The 21,364-nt window shown below is 47.2% G+C and overlaps 1 protein-coding gene across 4 annotated transcripts; it reads left to right on the top strand.

The window, feature by feature from the left end:
* The first annotated feature begins 91 nt into the window (after positions 1 to 91).
* Positions 92 to 21,173, top strand: LOC108154119 (alpha-mannosidase 2x). 4 transcript variants are annotated; one of them, XM_017284246.2, is made up of 5 exons: positions 92 to 401; positions 16,000 to 16,520; positions 16,596 to 18,630; positions 18,703 to 19,246; positions 19,318 to 21,173. In XM_017284246.2, exons 2-5 carry the CDS (start codon positions 16,086 to 16,088, stop codon positions 20,093 to 20,095), a joined length of 3,792 nt encoding a protein of 1,263 aa, XP_017139735.1. In that variant the 5' UTR covers positions 92 to 401; positions 16,000 to 16,085; the 3' UTR covers positions 20,096 to 21,173. The 4 variants fall into 4 exon arrangements, with proteins under 4 accessions (XP_017139735.1, XP_017139736.1, XP_017139734.1 ...); XM_017284247.2 differs by lacking the exon at positions 92 to 401 and adding an exon at positions 5,841 to 5,968; XM_017284245.2 differs by lacking the exon at positions 92 to 401 and adding an exon at positions 6,968 to 7,048.
* Positions 21,174 to 21,364: the final 191 nt, after the last annotated feature.

The following is a 21,364-nucleotide window of genomic DNA, read 5'->3' as shown; positions in this document are numbered from 1 at the left end:
TTTGTTTTTTTGTTGTTTTTAGCTTTTTCTAGCTTTTTTTTCTGAAATCTAGCTTATGGTGACTCTAAAAATCTGGCAGCACTGTTGTGCACAACAGTTAACAACACATTTGAACCAACAGCGGGTGTGCTGCCGTCTAACTTCGAAAATAAATTCGCATCGTTCTTCTTAAAATATAAAACAACAAAAATAAATAAACAAAAATAATAAAAATTTTAAAATTAATTTAACCTTTGCGCCTTGAAAAAGCAAAAAAGAAGCGTAAACGCGCGTGTGTTGGTTTGTTAGTGCGGGTGTATGTGTCTTTATAAGGATTTACGGGACCTGCATTTAGACCTGTGTGTGGGTGTAAGCACATGTGTGTGTTGGTGCTGTTAACAAGTATTGAAGGATTTCAAAAGGTAAGAGATGAAATCCTGAACAGATAGCAGTTGTGAAAGATGAAAGACATTGAACTTGTAAGAATCAATAGAAAACCAACCCCCGCTTCAGTCAGCATCTCTGCTTATTTTGTTCCGAAACCGGATTCTGTGTCCCTTCAATAGAATATTTCTTTCGTTCTGGTTAAATTTCCTAAATAATCAAATTATTTGAGCAAAAGCGCACCTGAGACTCTCGATCAAGCGTGCCCGTCGTCTACCTCTGCTTCTGAATTTGTATTCAATTTTATCTGCCAAAAAAAAATACAACACAAATACAAAAGCACAGGCTAAAAGAGCAGACATGTCTGCCTCCCCCAACCACTCCCCACAGCGGCTCCTTTACAAATTGTTACAAAATTGCAACAGAGACCTCAAAGGTGGAGAAAGAGAGAGGAGTCTAATTTATGCATCTCATCTTTATTTAGCCTCTGCTTGCGCTTACTTGATTTCCCATTCATTGAGAATCTTTTCATCTCCGTCTCACGAAAACCCGTTTCGTTTCTTTTGGCTCATCTTGTTGTTGTGTTGTTGCTGTTGCTGTTGCTGTAAATGTGCCATGCAATTCTCTGTTCTCTGTTGTCTGCGTATGTACGAGTATGTGTGTCTGTTGTTGGTGTTGTATAATTCAATTTAGATTGATTTTTTCGTTGTGTCTGTGTGCTGCGGTGTTTGTTTTTTGCTTCACTCTTTCTGTTGTCTCTCCATGCTTTCTATTGAGTACGCATTTTGCGCACACATTGTTTTTGGGCACAGTCCATCTATGTAGCCCTTGTACCTCTGCTCCCCTCTAAATCTCCATTGCTTTCTAGTGCTGTTTGCTCTTGAACCCAATTTCTGTGTCTAATCTCGACTTAGTTGGGTCTCTTCTGTAGTTGCTGTTATACTGGGATACTTCTAAAGTACAAGGGTATATTGGCTATGGGAGATCGGAGAAGCGTTTTCCTCGGTAATTTTTATTGGTGGCCACACATTCCCCAGCTATCTTCTCTATCCTCGGTCTTTTCTCGGTCTCGACTGGAACAGTTTTCACGCCTTGAAATCCCCATTAGCGTACCACAAATCAATCTGATTGGCGGGTATCCCACAGTCGGATTATCGGCCACAGCCGAGCCCCCCCTTCTTGTTGCTTTTCGCACGCTATTAGTGCTCCGACTCTTTGTTATTTCTTTATTGACTGTTGCTAAGAATATACTAGTGCTCGTACTAAATCAAGTCGGTGTAAAATAGTTTTATTCCTTTGCGTGGCGTGTCGCAGCGAATTAAGTTAGTCTCGCGCTCTAAAGATAAACATCAGACTAGACACGAACATCGTGGAGATTTCTCGACCCTCTGGCGGCTGGGGGTTCACGCAGGGGTCACAGACGAAGTAGAATGGGCTTGTAACTCAATTCGGTGCCGGGTGCCGGCTGGGATTTGCTAATTTGCAATTTCCAAACATTAAATATGCTAATCGTGTGTGCGAAACACACATTTCCAGCTGATAAGCGGATTGGCATCCGTCGAATCGATGTCCCCCACCCATGCCCATTAGCATCGGGCGGCCATTAGGTGACATGGTAATACTTTGGCATTGGCATCGGGGGAGGGGGAATACATATCATCATAACCATCGATCGATCATCAAATAGAATGGCCTAAAACACCACACCACCCATCCCACTGCAAAGGCTTCACCCCACTGCTGGTCAAGTGGCCAATGGAGCTGAAGGGCTTTTTGTCGGTTAAGCCCCAAAACTTAGCTGGTTCATTGACTTGTCACGATGATGGGGCTGGGGATGGGTGTGGGGCTGCGGCTGCGGCTCGGGCCGGGCATGATGACGGAACCGCAACAGTTACAGCAGCAATAACAATGCCACTTGCAGCCAACAGCTGGAAAACCCAAAAACAAAAGCGAACCGCAAAAATGAAACCAACAAAAATGAAACCTTCAAGGATTTGAAGTTCGTGATACCCTAACTCGATTTGTATTATTAAGAGAATATATAACCGTTGACCCGAAGTACACGGATTCTATTAGCCAGAGGTGTGTACTCCCAACTGTTCCCATTCCTCCGAGCTTATTCTTCGATAACCCACGCCAGCCAGACGCACAAGCGAATGCTGCAAAAGAGAAATCAAAAACAAAGTACATGTCGCGTGCTTGACTGTTCGAATCCGGTTTCGCTGATAAGGGTTGATACCCTCTGCAAGGGTATACCAAAAGACAGAAAGAGAAACGCTGAGGCTAAACGAAACGAAACGAGATTTCAATGCAGGAATTTCCATTACAAATGTTGCGGTTGTGATTGCTGTTGCTGCTGTTGTTCTTGCTGTTGGTTTGTCGGTGACGTTCCCTGGTTGGATGACTTTTGTCAACTACTGTTGGGATATGGATGGGATGCTATGGGATGTGCCGAGATTGCAGCCGGGACGGGACCCGGTGATTGCGACTGGTGCAACTGGAAAACTCTCAACAGCTCTGCTGGCAATTTGACAAACGCTGCACGCACTCAACTAGTGACTGCTTACTGGTTCCGACTGGCAGACCAGACAGACCTTTCCACCGTTACACGTTCATGTTGAGTGCAAAACTCAAATGTCGCTGGGGCTCTGGAGTGCTGCCAACTCGGACTGGGATGCAATTGACCTGCAAACGAAAAGAGAGGAAGGGACTGAGAGGGAACGGAGTGCAAACTCGTTCGAGTTGATTTGGCATCTTTGTATTCATCTTGTGGTTCAATGAGTCCGCCCATCCGTCTGGTCTGTCCTGTCGGGCTACGAGTGCCCCCACTGCCGCATTTCCGATGCTTGTTGATCTCCCTCCCTCTTCCACTTTGGCCTCAATCATTTGGCCAACAACAGATGCCATTTGGCAGGCGGCAAATGCGAAAGGCACAGGCCCATGTTCCGGATGTTCCCTTCAAATTAAGCTCAAACAAATGCAGCCCATCCGAGATAGAGGGAACCAATAAAAACAGAAAGGTGCAAAATCCAAAAACCATTAATTTAACTTTTAACAAAATGGATACAATCTTCATGGAATCATACTTATTTCAATGTTAAACAGCAGCCCAGTCCTCTAGACGAAGGGTGACGAAATATAGGGATACAATACTCCTATTGATATCCAAAATGAACAGACTAAAACGCTGTTTTACGATTAAAAGTATTGCTTCGTTTTCCAAACCCCAGAAGAGCTCTGGGAACTCTGTCTTGAATGTCTTCATAATTTGTGCCTTCCTTTGTTAATGCCTTCACTTGCACTTGGCTCGTCTGCGTCTTCCTCTCTCTCTCTCTCTCTTAATCTCACCCTCATACCATCATAATCTTCTTCGTTCCGCCATTTGTCGGTCGGTTGTTTCATTTGCGTGGGCTTGAAGAACTTTTTTCAAGGGCCTGTGCCAATTCCCGAATGCTCTCTTTCCGTTTCTGTTTTGTTCCCATTTCTTTGCTCTGGTCTGCTCTGCTTTTGTCTTCTTCTATGCCTGCCTTTACTCCGTTCTGTTCTGCCCTCGTAGTCGTCGGGCAATCAATAAACAACGACCTTCCTCTTCCTCTGCTTTTTCGCTTTCGCATTTTGGCTCTCAAGTGAACTGCTAAAAGTTACTTTGAGCATTCTTCTTTATGCCCCGGCCCAGTTCTTTTGTCTCTCCCCGTTTAGGAGAGCTTAGTCTCCACTTGGCACGGCGTCCCGCTCAGGGGCACTTGAGATGCAGGCAGGGCACAGATCCCCACAACCCATCATCCATCCATCCATCCATCCATCCGCCCTTCCACTTGTTCCACTGCGTTGCATTGGTTCATCGTAGGCGTTCGAATACCCTCTGCAGGTTTGCACTCGAAAATATTATGGTATAATACAATATTCCTCCAGATTTAACAGTTTCTTAGCTGTAGCTCTTAATTTTGCTGCACGGATTGTTCAAAGGAACTGTGGCATTGCAAGGGTATTAAAAGCTTCGGCATCCCAACGCTGGCCTTCGTAATTGCTCCGTGGAGGAGAGAAGGTAATCGCCTGAGATATGCAGCAAATGCATTCGGGGTTGGGTTTGGGTTCGGGCGAACGCGACGCTCTCTCGAGTCTTGCCGCCACTTCTGGGCAGGATTCGGAGTCAGTTCGCAGATTAAGGCCATCGTAGAGATTTCCACGTGGTGGCTGCAACGAACCAAAACAATGGTTCATCAAAGGCCACCAACGTTCAAGAACTCTACAACAGCTGCAAAAGGAGAGGAGACTATCTGGAGTCGTCTCTGGAAGTGCTCCACAGATCCACAGGGAAGATCAAAGCGTGGAGCCCGGAGAATGCACAATTTCGAAATGACATAAACGCATTCCATTCCATTCCATTCGAGAATGATATACGAACTACGATTATCATTCCCGTGGCTCGGGCACACTGCCCGTAATCCTCAGGAGCAAATAATTAATAATTACAGCTGTCAACACTTGACAAAAACAACAACAACAAAAACAAACAGCATTATGCAATCTTTTGACAAACAAGGAGCCCAACCGGAGAATACCTGCCATTTCCCCATGGCACTCAACCGCCAACCAGTTGTACAGCTGCCGTTTCTGCTCAAACAAGAACAACAAAAGCAGAGAAGAATATCACGAGGAGAGCAGCTTCAGCAAACACCTCCGCATTCCAGGGCGTTTAACGGTGTAAGGAGGATGAGGAGGGGGTTTAAGGAGTCGGGAGCCCTGCGACGACGCTGACGTTGACGGCGCCGACAAAGCAAAGACAAAGCCAAAAGCCAAAAGAATCAAAACAAAAGCAACGCAATAAAACAGAACGCAGCAGCAACAGCAGCAACGACAGCAACGACAGACGACAGCACAGACCTAAGCCGACGACCGACCCCCCACTTGCGGAAAAGAGAAAGGTGCTGCCAGGGTCGATCAAGAAGAAGGTAAAGCAGCACGCCCAGCAATTGGCAGCCGCAGTGTGGCAGCTCCTTTCCCTCTTGTTGACATGCCTTGGGGGCCGAAACGTGGCGCTGCAATTGCCGGCTGCTACCCGAACGACGACCCAACGCCGACCCGACCCGAACGAGCGGCGCTGCCTTGGCTGCACGTCTCGGCTTGCCTTCAGTTGCGTTTCGTCGCTGGCAGAGGGCGCTTCGCGATTGAGTACCGTTAACGTCGAGCGTCGCGTCGGTCGCGGCAGCAAAGGACACCCAGCGCGAGTGGAAAAATACAAAAAACACACAAATTAAAGCGCGAGTGAAATGCAGATGGAGTGAGGGCAGAGAGCAAACTATACAGCAAATCGGAGTGAAAGGTCAACAATGGCATTGTCTCTCTAATTACGAGTATCCTATGCCGAGGAGCCAATAAAAAGGATTCACTTCTCAAAGGATTAATTTGCACAGAATAGAAAAGAACAGAAGGTGGAAAACTTTTGTTTCCATCTCCATTCATTCGGTAAAAAGAAAGAACAACTTTTACCTTTCACCCGCTTCTGTATCCGTGTGTGTGTGTGTGTGTGTGTGTTGATTTATGTGTGTTTGTCCTTGTTCCGCGCCAGCACCAAAGGACTTTTTTTTGCCTTCCTGATTTGTGTGTAAGTTGGTATTGTAACTTTATGTAATGGACATTGAAATTACGAGGTGTTGGGTCTGTTGTTCCATTTTTGGAATAAAGGGAACAGTGTTTCTTAATAGGAGGGATCTATTCTTTAGAATTTTGGCAAAAAGAATACTTCTTTTATTCAAGGATTCTTTGGAGGAAAGATATACACCTCCTTACTGTCTGCCCTTAAATTGGTGGGGTGCCAATGGATGATGATCCATCTTGCCTAGCAATCCTAGCCATCTACTCGTATGATATTCCCTTTCAGTTTCGGGTTTCTCTTTCTTCTTCCTCCTCGAATGTGCCACACGCCTTCGATCAGTTCCCTCTCAGGGTCCGACTCGTATCGATTACCCCCCCAGAAAAAGAGTATCTTTTTGGTTTTCGTGCAACTAAATTTAGTATCTGGCAACGACCCCCAAGAAAGAGAGAGAGAGAGAGAGAGGGGGACAACAATCGAATCGAGGACTCCATGAAGTTGTTCCATGTGGATATTATTTATTTTCATTAGTTTGTACTCAAATTTCAGTCCGTTCTCCGCTCTGCTCCTCCACTCCGTCCACTTTTCAGATGGCGTGCTGTCAATTTTTCCGGTGGCAGGTATTTTTTTGTGTTGTTTTTTTGGTTATTGTGTCGCACACTTTACGGCCATGTCATGTCATCATGCAATCATATCGCTTTACCACAAATAATCATCCGATCACTCCCCTCTCCCTCCCCTCCCCTGAAGAGATCCCTCCAGAATAAGCGCTTCGCCCGTCTCTGTCCCATTGTCTGCCACTAATGATGCGTGACAATGCGGCACCAAGTGGCATGACTTGACCAAAACGTATGTACGGTACTGGTGCGCCACGTACGTACGAATTGCGATTGTTACCAATGGATGGATGGATGGATGGATGGATGGATGTTCCGGCTCCAGCGCGTTATTGAATTTAGTGAAGCCCAGTTAGTTACAGTTGGGTTGGTGGCCCGAACCGAGTTTTTGCCTTGATAAATAGTGCAGAACCCGCTCTGAGGTTGATCGTTTGGTGTGTGGTCTGACCCATTTCAATGGAACAAAAATTGCCCTGTAAGTGAGAATGATATTGATATCTGGGATCATCAGAAGTGAGGGAACACAATGTAGTTGAAGCCCAAGAAAGATCCCACTTGATTCCGGTCTGCAAAGGGCAAAGGGAGACATGGGGAAATCTGTTTTCTTGACCACAAGCCCCTAAAAATAGATCTCTGATGATATTTCTCGAGCTCTTTTGGAGACTTTCAAGTGGTTGAGACCTACTTTACACCACACATTTCCTCCTGGCCGTTTTCGGGGAGGGAGGGAGGGAAAAGCGGTGTCAGCACCTCCATCGGAGGAGGAGTCGCAGTTGGAGTCTTTTTCCCACAATGCCGAGCCACACGCGTGTTTTGGATTGTGTATTGTGTGGCATAAGCCATATATGGAAGTGCGATTCGTAACTGTAAACCTGTTACATATAGTACGATACAGTGCTTATGCAAGTGCGGTGGTATGCGTATGCGTGCAGTATCTGTGTGAGGCTTTCCCACCATTTAACAGCATGAAATTGAAACGGAACAGAAAATTTCATAATCAAAGCAATAAACGTGGCTATTGTTTGCACTGTTCCGTCCCTCCGCCCCTACGTCCCTCTGCCTCCTCTGCGGTACGAGTAATTCTTTTGTCTTGAAGGCAAAAAAACAAAAAACCAAAAACCAGAATTAATATTCATTTCATTTTCCTCTCTGCGTACAAAAGCAAAACCAACAACCAAAAGAAAACTCTCCGGAAAGACCTTCCCCACCTACCTCCCCTCCCCTATCCCCCTCCCTCCCGTGATGATCTGAATGTAAAAAGTCTCACGTTGCCCCCAGCCCCAACCCCCACCCCCGCCCCCAGCCGCAGCAGGAAAAAGAAACCAAGAAAACCTTCTTCTTGTGGCTTTGTGCTTTATCAGCATTATCCAGCGTTTTTATAGCTTTCGGCGTTGGGGTCTTAGTCGAAAGCCATATCAATAAACTAATATGATTTAAATGCCCAAGTAAAAGGTTAGAGTGCACGAATGAAGGGCTCTTTCTGCAATACCGAATGGGGGATTATATTCAATGAACTATTCGAAATGGCCCTTTGTTTGAATGGGAAAGTAATTGCTGTTGAAACGAGATTTTTACCACTAGACACTAACAAAGTTCTGTAATATAATACCACGAGATGGGAACATCCATTTCAACCATAACTTTCGTCTTCTGTGCCTTATTCCTTGTTCATTTCTTAGACCTTTTCTCATAGATCAAATGTATGGAAATATGAAGGGAATTTGTTTTATAAAGAAAGGTAGACCACTGGAAATTCGACTAGAAAATTCATACATTTAAAGGAAGAATTCAGAAGGTGAATGTGTCTCCTCATCAAAATCAATACGATATACAATGACCACCCCAAGTCCCCTTATTGCAGCAGGTGGGATAAACCCCACACTTTGAATGCCAATCGACTGGTGGGGGCCATGGAAATGCCGTTTAATGAGCGGCAATCGATTTGACTCACCTAATTAGAGAAATATATAGACGAACCGACCATATGCCGTGGATAAATTGATTAACGTTTGAATGAACGGAGCGGAAGTGCTTTTTGAGAGCCACTCGTATCTTTATCTCTCTCTCTCTCTCTCACTATGGTGATTCTTTGGGTCTGTTCTTTTTTTATGGGTCACTTTTCCGCAATCGATTGCAGATATTTATTAGCAAATGAGCTTTGATTGCTCGAGCCATTCGATTGCTTAATAAACGCTGAGACCGCTAGAAAGCAAAAAAAATAAAGAGAAAGAGGTTTGCTTAAGTAAAATGTGTGAGAGAGAGGTGGTGCGCTCTCTTATTGCTAAGCCACACTGTGAGAGAGTGCGCTTAGCCTTGGCTTGGAAACTGAATCCCTGTACAAGTGAAATATGTATCTGAAATCCCTGAATCCCTCCAGTCCTTCCAATGTTATAGATCCGTAAGAACCTATGGCTATAGATGTAGGTTTAAGGAAAACTCTTCTATCCAGAAATTCCAACATATCCGAACAATCCATTGCGATCTATTACACGGTAGTATAACAGAACAAAAAGAAGTGTTCGATAATGATAGCTGCCGACGCGTCGGCTGCAACTTTCTCTCTCCTTTGAATTTCCCCCGAGAATTATTACCTCCAGATATTGTATCTATATAATTGTCGTCTACCGTATGCTTGAGTATCTTATTGGTTTTTTCCTGCTGACATTTAATCAACGGTTTGTGCGGCCAAACTCCAAGCGCTCTCCGTCCGTCCGTTCGTCCCTTTATGGACTGTCTGCTTGTGCTTTTGGCCAAGTTTATGGCCATACATAAGCTGGCTTTAATGTTTTGTTTTTTTTTTTTGTTGTGGCTTGGCGTCGGTCGTCGAATGGCGACTGGCGACTGGCGAACCCCGCTGCATAAGTGAGTAACTGTGAACGCGACTCGGAGCCGGCCGCTGCTCGAACGTTCTACTTGTCTAACGGCTTTCGGTTCTTTTCTCTCCCTCTCCCTATCTCTGTTACACCCACACTGTGGTGGTCCCCCTCTCTCTGGCTATCCTACTCCTCCTTGTCGCTCGCTTCGTTGCTCTGCCATTGACACATGGGAGGCGTAGGAGGAGAAACCGAAGCACGAGGCAGAAGCGGAGGCGTAATGCAGTTAGAGTATTTTTTTCCATCACTTTATTCTATTTTTTTCTACTATTTTATACGCTATTTTTTGAAGGTATTACGGTTTTAAGTAGATCCTATTTCTTTTACATCAATCGGAACCACCAGAATGGATAGGACCATTAATTTTTGTGACAAATACCCTCCAGAGTGCAACCAAATTTTAGGTAAATCCGAAGACTGTAGATACATCCTCGAGGGTATCAAATAGTCGACCCCCGCCGAGAGACTCTCTTTCTTTGGTTTTGTTTTACTCAATTGCGGCTATCAAGTGGGTGAAGGGAAGTGGAAGAACTTTGTTTTTATGGCCTGTAAACAGAAAAAAATTGCTGTAAACTCCATTGGATTTGGTAACAGTTGGGGGTCAACAGGGGAGGGGGGCCTGGTCAGCATAGTAGACCAAAGAAAAGTTAGTTTAAACTTTAAACGCTTTGTTTATTTGCTATTATTAAATCAATGTGCATATACTCGTCGTGCAATAAATTGGTTTGTTAGCCCAACAATTATTCCGTGATTTTCCCCCACAACATTCCCGGAATAATTGCCTGTCTTTTCTCTGGAAACGATTTAAATTGTATAAAAAAAAGTGAGATTTGTGGCTGTTAAAAGTAGATTAGAAACTGGGAAAACGAACCCTGTTTTGGCTCCGATCGCCCCGACTATTGATGGTGTAGTAGATAAAGTCCTTGTTTATAATGAGGCAGTTTCCTTAAGGAATTTGTGAGGAAAAGCGAGTAAAATCCATCACCGATTGAAGCGTAATTACGTTTGATGTAAACCAGGTCTATTTTAATGAGTGCCATGATAATCATATTTCCCATATCTCCTCGCACAGATCTTGACAACTTCCTCTGGCAAATGCCGTACAGAGAATAGGTAGAGTATATACGACTATGTATGCCTTTGGTAGCCGTTCTCCCCCGCTCTTCCATGGCCATAATTCTTGGGCTTGTTGTCTGCCTGTCTATTATTATTGTTGTTGCTTCGCTGGCTATGCTAATGGCCTATAGACCTATAGACGGGGCCCCCTCTTTGGCCCGACAACGATTTCAATTCTCTTTTTTGTGTGTCTCATGCGATTATACTACGAGTTTGGACTGTGGGCTATGGGCTATGGCCGATGGGCACATGCCAAACCCACACGCTCCACTGACAGCAGCTTAACCGCCGCATTACTCATGCTCATCTGCTCCGGAAAATTGCCATAACTAGTTGAGTGCCCCCCCCTGGTCCCCACTGCCCCTGCTGCCCCTAGTTTCTTTAATTAAAAAAACCCAAAACTCCCTGAAGTTCCGGAACCTTTTCTCCTTTGCTCTAACACCAGCAAAGGAGGCAGGCACATTGAACCTCAGTGGCACTCCTGACACTCCCACTGCCACTGACACTGGCACTCCTTAAGCCTCCAACCCCCCAAAGTCACAGTTGAAAGTTCTGCATCTTTTTTTGGCTCTTTTTCCAGGGGCACATTTTGCGTTTAACGCCAAATCTTTGGATACACGAGTGCTCTTTCACCGATGTATGGAATAAATATAGTGTAATTCCATCGGTGTTCCCTACGAAAAGCGTCGGCAGAAAACGTATCGTGTAAGGAGGAGCTTCCACGGCCAAAAACTCTTATTTTTTGCAACTCTTTTTCCGCCAAGAAAAACAGTTTTTTAACCGTTTTAAGTTTGAGTTTCGGGGAAACGGAAAAACGAAAAAAGGCAGGATATTCCTTTTCTTTTCTGTCCTTTCCTTTCGTCTCGTTTCCTTCTGGTGGGGCTGGAGCTGGAGCTGCAATTTCCGTGCCGTTTATACAAACTCCCGAGTATTGTCCTAGGACTGAAATTATGTTCACACTTTTGCCTTCGGCCTGCTTTTTGTGTTGGCTTTTCATTTCAGCCGTTTTCCTAGTTTCCCGAATGACTTTCAATTAACTTTTTAATGGGAAAGTTTTCATTATGAGGAAACTCTAGATTAAAGGCACATTCCCCATTTCGGATGAACAAAAGTTGAAATCCAATTGAAAAAGTATTATAAAATGGAATTATATCAAATTTTGGGATACCAAAGTTCATATCTTCCATTCACAGAAAACCGGCAACAAAAATCAAACAGAAAAAGTTTACAATTGATTCGGGGAGTGCTTTCCGATCCGAAAACTTTTCCATACACAAAACTACAATTTTTGGTTGGGTTTTGCTTGGCTCAAAGTAAAAACAACAATTCCAATCAATGCAGGAAACAGGAATACCAATAACACCAGCAAAAAGTGTAGGGAAATTGATTGTCCTAGGGCTAGCAACTACGAAGTACCCTCTAATGAAATGGAAAGAGGGCGGAATGATCCCATCCGATGACCATCAAAGGAAGAAGTTTAACATTAAGTAGTTGCCAGTGGATATTTCTGGGTATTGGGGCACCCAATGTAACATGTATTACATCCCTGATCCAATTTCGGAATGTTTAACGACTATATTTTGATTTGGGTTCCAAATGATCGGACATCAAATATTGTATTGTGCTAAGATATTAAATACATCCTAAAACCCCGTAAAATAAGGCTTTATTTTTATTCCAAGGCAATAAAATGAATTGCTAAGCCACTCTGTGAAAAAGGAAGAGAGATAGAGAGAGAGAGAGAGAGTGTGCGCGTGGCTGGGAAGTCAGCCTATCCCCCACGGAAGAATGAATAAATCAACTCGATTTGATGTTTATTTTTCCCGATGCGAGTATTCCCCTGGGGCAGGGCTGTACGCCTGCTGCTGGGTAGCAAAATGATCCATTTGCATTGAGAACACTCACATGAGCGCTTCAAGTTGCAACTTCCAAACGAGAGGCCAAAGGAGCCGATGGGAGGGTAAACGTGGTTCAAAGCCAGGACAGGACATGACGGCTGAAGGAGGGGGCCTGTCGTGATGGGTGTGGGTGGCGGTGGCGGTGAACTAACTTTTTGAGTTGGGTTTTACTGATGGAATGAAAGAGCAGAGCACGCACACGTCCCGAAAACGGGAGGAAAAAGGCCAAAAAATCATTTGCAAAGTGGAAATTATATTGCACCAGACGTGGGGGGGGGGGGGAGAACCTGTCAAAAGAAAACACCAAAAACCAAAAATGGGCTATTCTACGACGACGACGACGTGTTGACTTCCAGACGAAGAAGGTTGTCATCCAAAGAGAGAGGAAAAAAAACAGGACAGGACGGTTGACAGAGTGCAATTTGCTATGGAATCAAATATGCCAGAACTGAACAGAACAGAAAACAGAAAACTTTTCCAAACAATCGCCCAACTCCCAGCAGCCGTTGACAGGGCCGAAAGCAATCTTTATGGCAAGGATTCAAGGGGCTATGATAGGGGTCAAGGACGATGGCTGGTTTCCTGCTTCCTTCTCCAGGAAGTTGTTATGGAAGCGAAGGAAGGATGTGCAAATGTTGGACTAATTGAAATAATTGAAGGGAATGGGATTTCTACTTCAGAGCAGTATCAAAGACCTCTAAATGGTGGGACCCCTCACCCCCCTCACCTCAAGAGGTTTATCTCCTCTAAATGTTCCAACGTTTTCAGTGGTTTCATTGTGTGGTTTTTTCCTTACCATTTCCTCTCATTTTCCACCATTTTCTTTCCTTTGAGTGGCTTTCTCTTGCCCCTAGATCTGCTCTCCTTTCAGTGGTTTCTCTTCTGCCATTTTCCCCCCCACTATTTAAACGCCCTCTCTCTGTCGCACTCTCTCTTGAGCTGTAGTTTCTCACTCTTTGGTTTCTCTAATGCGCCTCAAAGAGGGATTAATGGGACTCCTGTGTGAAAATTAACATATGAGGGGGTCTCAAAGAGGGCGTCAGAGAGCTGCTAATGAAAAGGAACCGCCAGAGGAGTGGCTTGGAGTCTGGGACAATGCTTTTCATTTGTATCGTGGTTCCATTGGAAAGTGCCAGGTGGTGGGACATCGTTGGGGACTCCTCCGTTTACCCACCTTCTTCCCCCTCGCCTTCGGCAAATTGAGTGTGGATCGCACAGGAGCGACACTAGCACAAAGCGATCCACATTCAGCGCTCAAATGCGCTTTAAATTTATTATAAAATTTAATTTAATATTTTGGCAGGGGCACACGAGAAGGGGGCGTTCGGGAGGGGGATAAACGATGCGGTGCAGGGGCAGAGTGGCTCTCAAGCGCTAAAACAGATGGAAGATAATGCTTTTTCTGCGTGTTAAACCGAAATAAAAAGATAAATTATGCCAAACACAAAAACTAAAGTAAATAAATCATCAAAAGGGGTTGGTGGGGGGGGGGATTGTTCAATTGTTTTTGTTGTTTTTAGCACAGGGCTTTCAACTTTGTTTGGGATATACCCTGACAGCTTTGGGCAGATTGTACGTTTTTGAGAAGAGTTTGTGAAGCATGGAATACGGCCTTGAGCGGGAGTGACAGCCTGGAGGATATACCCATGTCTGTCTTCTTCGAGGAGGTCCCTAGCAAACCTGTCTTGAGTGAAGATACAGATATCTGGCATGAATAAGGTCAAAACCCTTTAGACTTGCTATAATATCAAGATCAGATTCGAATAATAAACTGAAATGGGTTATTTAGAGGAATTTTATAAAGGAAAAACCATCTTAAACCTAAATAATAAGTACTTCCAGAAGTCGAACCACAATTATCCAAAGAAAACGAACGTTTTCGACTCTCAGAGGTATATGTAATGTCCCTAAGCCCCCGTTTTAGTTCGAAATATAGACAATTCTAGTTACAGACGTTCGAGGCAGGGTATCCCCAGCTTCGTTGTGCCGATTCCATCGTTTCTTTCGCTCCTTTTTTGCGGAACTACTTAAACAAATTTTTGTGTTTGGTTTGTTGGCTATTAATTTATTTGCCTGACACACACACACAAGCAGGCAAAACCGTGGATGGAGGAGCACGGGCCTGGGGCCGGGGCTGGGCCTGGGGCTGGGGCTTCGCAACTTCAGGGCAAAAGTTTGTGGGGGAAAACTATGAATTAATTTCATCATTGCAAAAAGTTCTTCTGCTCTGCCAACATGTGAAGAGTTTTTGATTGAGTTTTCGGTTTGCACAAACTCTCTGTGTGTGGGGGAGGTGTGTGTGTGTGGGGGTGGGGGGTTGTGTGTTCGTTAGCTGCTTGCTCTTTCTGTTTGCGAATCCGGAACCAGCCCCCCGTCCCATGTACAACCGTATGTGGGACGACGCCAGAGAGGGAAGGACGTTCAACCTTTGACTTTAGCGACACGAACATTTGTAGAACATAATCGTTAATTGTTGTTTGAAATGTGATCTCAAGGGAACGCACACACATTAATTATGCAAATCGGAAGGGTCTGCACCGAATCGAGATTCGATTTGCTTAAGAGAGGTGCTTCTCAGTACCTCTGAAGCCTCTGAAGGACCCTCAACTTAACCGAAACAATAGGGAACACCTACCTATAACAGCCCTTGGGATCCCTCTATGCCTCTAGGCGTTTTTTAGGGCTTGAAGTACTTGCACTTAGATAGGGAAAGATATGCATAAGAGATGCCCCATATGAAAAGCTTCCTCTTCGCTTAAACTCTGGAATTCTCTGTTAAATATATAGTTGTAAAATTTAGCATTTTCCATTTTCCATGTCGATGTGCAAATAGAATTTCGAAAAGCATCCTTACACCTCGGCTCGCCCGCAGACTTTGGCTTATCCTGCAGCCAGCACGAATGTGCCACAAGCATTTTACACGTGCCCCAAGCCAGGGCATGCCAGCATCCTGGGGCCTTAATTAAATTCCCCACAAAACACATTCCCCTTCTCGTCCGCATGAAAAATGCAAAACACTCGAGGGATGTGTGTTACGGGGACAGGCAGCAAAAATAACTGGCACTAGAAGTAGAAGGTGGAGGTGGAAGTGGAGGAGATAGATAGATGTATTTTATAACCCAATTGGAAGTGGAGATTATCTTTAATCTACTCGTATTGCAGGGATCGGGCTCCCATTAACATTTGCAGCCATTCCACTTAATCCCAAAGTGCCGTCAATGGTCGCAAAAGAACCCACAGAAATCATTCAAGCTTACCAAGCTAAGACTGTTGAAATTATAGAGAAAAGTCGCTGGTACCCTTCGGGGCCTTCGGAGCAGTACTGTCTAAGGATTCAACCATCCCTTAATCCCTAAAACTCGCGTTGGAATTTGTGCGTACACTTTGTATATTAATCAGACAATTTTAAATGTTTGTCATATAATAATTAAATAATACTCCACACATGACGAAATTTAAAGTTGATTTCTCTGGGAAGCACAAGAATTACACGAGACTGTCGTTGGATCTCAAGACCTATCCCCTTCAAAATCTTTCAGATGTAGAGCAGCGCCTGTCCGAGGAAGACGCGCAGCAGCAGCAGCAGCGGCCGCGGGGATCTGGACGCTACAGTCTCCTGGCCAGGATGTCGTTCAAGCTGTTTCGACGCGGATCTGCGCGATGCATTGGCCTGCTGTCGGCCTTCGTGACGATCCTGCTCTGCCTCTACTACATCTCCATTGGCCAGCCCAATCCGACGCCCCTCTCCGATAGTGGGTCCCCCACGGCGGCGGGGCTGCAGCGCGGAGTAGGACCATTTGGAGGAGGAGGCATCACTGGATTCAGTGTGCAGCAGCAGCACCAGCAGCAGCAGAAGAAAATTCATGCAGCGGGCATCGTGTCGAACCAGAAGAGATCCTCCGAGCAGAAGGCGGAGGAGGTGCCAGTAGAGCAGGAGCCTGTGGGGGCCGACTCGCACGTGGAGTACGCCAGGGCCAACTGGGGCGACAAGTGCTACGTCCTGCTCCAGAGCGACACGAACATAACGGCCAACGAGGAGCACAGCAGATTCGACTTTCAGGTAAGGGGCGGGGGGTGGAGGGCCTAGACCAAGACCAATCAAAGGAATTCCAAAGTAATGCCGTCTGTCTTGCAGCCTGAGTGGATGCGATCGAAGGAGTACTGGGACCGGGGCTTCGAGGAGCGCTTCGACGCCCAGAAGAAGGAGAAGCAGCGTCCCCCGCTGAAGATCATCGTGGTGCCGCACTCGCACAACGATCCCGGCTGGCTGAAGACCTTCACCAACTACTTCCAGTCGGACTCGCGCCAGATCCTCAATCTGCTGGTGACCAAGATGCAGGAGTACAAGGACATGACGTTCATCTGGTCCGAGATCTCATTCCTGCAGCTGTGGTGGGACCAGGCGCATCCCACCAAGCAGCGGGCCCTGCGGCGCCTCGTCGACTCCGGCCGCATCGAGATCACGACCGGCGGCTGGGTGATGACCGACGAGGCGAATGTCCACATCTATCCGATGCTCGACCAGCTGATCGAGGGTCACCAGTGGCTGAAGAACAACCTGAACGTGACCCCCAAGGTGGGCTGGTCCATCGATCCCTTTGGCCACGGCAGCACCGTCCCCTACCTGCTGTCCGGGGCGAACTTCGAGGGGGCCATCATCCAGAGGATCCACTACGCGTGGAAGCAGTGGTTCGCCCGCCAGCAGATGGGCGACTTCGTGTGGACGCCCTACTGGCGGACAAAGGGGGCATTGGGAGCTGTCGGAACAGATGGAGCGGCAGGCAGCCTGCTCACACACAACATGCCTTTTGACATCTACTCGATCAAGGGCTCCTGCGGGCCACATCCGTTCATCTGCCTGAACTTTGACTTCCGCAAGATCCCCGGCGAGTACACCGAGTACTCGGTGAAGGCGCAGTTCATCACCGACGACAACGTGGAGGAGAAGGCCCAGCTGCTGCTGGAGCAGTACGCCCGCACCGCCTCGCTCTTCCCGCACAACGTGGCCCTCATCCCCGTGGGCGACGACTTCCGCTACAACAAGGAGCGCGAGGTGGACCAGCAGTACCAGAACTACAAGAAGCTCATCGACCACATCATGGCCAACAGGCGGCTCTACAACACGGACATCAGGTTCGGGACGCCCAGCGATTACTTTGCGGCCATCAGGGAGCGGATGAATGGCAAGAGCCCCGGCTTTCCCAGCTTCAAGGGGGACTTCTTCGTGTACTCGGACATCTTCTCGGAGGGAAGGCCCGCCTACTGGTCGGGCTACTTTACCACGCGGCCCTTCTACAAGCTGCTCAGCTCCGAGCTGGAGCACAACCTGCGCGCCGCCGAGATCCTCTTCACGCTGGCGTACAACACAGCCCGCCAGGCGCGGCGGGAGAACGCCATCAAGATCGACGAGAAGAACTACGAGAAGATAATCCACGCGCGACGCAATCTGGGTCTGTTCCAGCACCACGACGCCATCACGGGCACCTCCAAGGCGGCGGTGATGCGGGACTACGCCATGCGGCTGTTCGAGAGCATCCAGAACATGGTCAAGATGCAGGAGTCGTCCATTGAGCAGCTCCTGCAGAAGGGCCAGCCCCGCCACCACGGCTTCATCATCAGCGAATTCGAGCGGGACAACTTTAACAAGCTGCCCCGCAAGATGCCCATCCAGATGGTCAGTGGGGACGACTCCACGAGCACCGGAGGCGGAAGCTCAGGGGCAGGAGCCCCTTCTGCCGGAGGTTCCATTGGCAGCTTCGTTTTGTACAACTCCCTGGCCCAGAAGCGCGTCGAGATCGTCACCCTGCGGGTCCAGCATCCGAATGTGAAGATCCTCAACCACGAGGGCGTCGAACTGAAGCACATCCAGATCAATCCCGTGTGGAACATCACGGACACCTACGACATGGTGCTCGGGACGACCACCACGGGCACCATCGGACGCATTCGCACGAGCACGCGGCAGTACGAGGTGATGTTCGTGGCCGAGCTGGAGGCCCTGTCCCTCAGCACGTACCGCGTCCAGGTGGATGAGGCCAGCTACAGGCGGAACATTGCCACCATCTACTGCGATGACTGCCACGAGGGGTCTGCTTCGGCGAGTGCCACGACGCCCGAAGGAACCACTGGCGCCACATTGAACGATTTTGAGGTGCGGGCTAAGCCAGCGGGTGAGTAGATCGATCCACATCCCTAACCAACGAAGAATTACTTAACAACATTCAATGTATATCTGTGATTAGGCGACATCCAGCTGGAGAATACCCACATGCGTCTGCTGTTCGACGAGAAGAGCGGCTTCCTGAAGACCGTTACGCGGAAGAACCAGCGGAAGGAGCTGCTGAAGCCGATGCAGTGCAACATCAAGTTTGCCGCCTACCGCAGCGCCCAGTTCCACTCGGGGGCTTACCTCTTCAAGACAGATCCCGAGCAGAGCGAGGCCGAGAAGGATGTGCTGGAGGGCTACACCGATGTGCGGATCATCATCACCTCCGGACCGATTGCCAGCGATGTGACTGTGATATATGGCCCCTTCCTGGCCCACACCGTGCGCATCTTCAACACGCGCACGCACCTGGATGCCGCCATCTACGTGGAGAACGACATCGACTTCGAGCCGCCGCCCAAGAACCGCGAAACGGAGCTCTTCATGCGCCTGATCACGAACATAGACAACATTGCGGGGGCGCCGCTGCAGAAGGATCCCCTCAAGGAGCCCACGGACACGGGCACCATCCCAGAGCTGCCTGTCTTCTACAGCGATCAGAACGGTTTCCAGTACCACGAGTGAGTAAAGAATGGATAAAAAAGAGTCCTCTGTTCAATATGTCTAACCGCACTTTCTGTTCCTCCTTTAGACGCATTAAGGTGCCGGCCATTGGCATCGAGGGCAACTACTTCCCCATCACCTCGGGCGCCTTCATCCAGGACACGCGCCTGCGCCTCACTCTGCTCACCACCCACGCCCAGGGGGCGGCCAGCTACGAGCCTGGGCAGCTGGAGGTGATGCTCGATAGGCGAACCCTCTACGACGACTACAGGGGCATGGGCGAGGGCGTGGTCGACAGCCACCTGACGCGCCACAAGTTCTGGCTGCTGGTGGAGGACATGCCGCGGGGACAGCACGCGGCCAAGCCGCCCGGCTACCAGGTGCCCAGCGTGCAGGGACAGATGCTGGCCAATGCGCTGCGATACCCGCCGAATCTGTACTTCCTGAGCAGCGTGGAGCAGCCGCTGGCGGGGCTGCAGGACCAGGTCCGGCTGCTGCCCAAGGGGGCACTGCCCTGCGACGTGCACCTGACCACCCTGCGCACACTCTCCGACCCGGAGCTGCAGCTGTTTCCGTCCGCCTCCGCCCTGATGGTCCTCCATCGGCAGGGCTTCGACTGCAGCGTGAGTGCAGTGGGTGGCAGGGAGCTGGGCCTGGACGCCGTCTGTCCGCTCTCGAACGGAGGACTCGGTCCCGTCCAGCTGGGCAAACTGAGTCTGCACACCATCGAGGCCACCAGCCTGACGGGGCTGGAGCAGGCGAAGGAGAAGGCAAAGGAGAACTTCCGCATCCGCTCTCTGGCGGAAGTGAGCCTGCAGCCGATGGAGCTGCGCACCTTCAACCTCACCTTCAGCGATAGATCGTGAAGCAGTGGCATCTATTAATTGTGTATTTTATTTATTGAGTCTATTGTATTGTGTTGTGGCCCTGAAACCTAGTTTTAAGCGTAAAATACGACGAAAGTTCTCAGCTTTATTTAGTTCTCGTCTGCAGTTCTCTCTCCAGCAGTTTTTGAAAGTACAAAGCACACATAAACTATATTGATCCAACTCTTGACTGCCCATAGCAATGCATTCCGGTTTAGCCAATTCCCCACCCGTTCGCTCGTCCCGCTCCATAGATTCCAGGCACACGCTTTGAAGGGCAATAACCTTTGACTAAACACAGCCCACGCTAGCCTAAGGACTAGCTTGATTATAGCCGACAAATATTTAGATGCAAATATAACCTTTATTATAGCCAGCAATTTAGATAAATTACGTATTCGTGTTCGTGTTCGTTTTCGTTTGCCTTCGCATCCATTTGTTTAGACTGATTACTGACTAAAACCAAAGCGAATGCAAATATATTACGACTCTTAACTACTATCCTCAATCGCATGCACTATAACCTTTAACCCTTTAACCCTTTAGCTCCTTAAACCCTAACCTTATGACTATGCAAACTGAATTGTAACCCCCTAGGTGTAAGTTTTAAATGAGAAACAGAGTAGCAAAAGGATAAGCCAAATATTAAACTAGCACTACAATTAGCAATGTTGTAAATAGTCGAATACAAATTCAAGGCACGGTCAAAATAGCTCTAATATATTTACGATCCGATAGTCCCCAGTTAGGCTTAAGGCCCTCTCTAGTGTATCCCCGAAATCAGCAGAGCTTTTCGAATAGTTACTACTACGACGACTACCACGTACACATGTAGACCTAATGCATTCAGAGCAAGCAAGACATCAACTTTAGGATACCCAGGACATACGTATAGGAGATAGGAATATATAGGAATACAAATAACGAAGACAAATGACCGAAAGACATGCGGAAATCAAACGACGAACATTTCAAACTGATACAACAAATGTTTTGAGTATTTATTTATGAAAAACTTATTACAATATACGAGTATGTAGTTTTATGAATACCAGATAATAAAGTATTAAATGAAACCAATAACAAAGCGTCTTTTTATTGACAATGGATTAAAAATAGGTCTCCAACAGATGAAATACTACGCCCGCGTAGATTGGAAAGATCTCTGATAGATCTTTTGGGATCCCAAAGATGTTACAGATAGTGATATATTTTATAGGCTTTTATATGAAGTCCATTTAAATTTAGTTTGTAAATTCTAGAATGTGT

Source organism: Drosophila miranda, chromosome 2, assembly GCF_003369915.1.
Source record: "Drosophila miranda strain MSH22 chromosome 2, D.miranda_PacBio2.1, whole genome shotgun sequence".
NCBI classification, from domain to species: domain Eukaryota; kingdom Metazoa; phylum Arthropoda; class Insecta; order Diptera; family Drosophilidae; genus Drosophila; species Drosophila miranda.
Note: the sequence above shows the minus strand (reverse complement) of the source record. Positions and strands in the feature narration are given on the sequence as shown.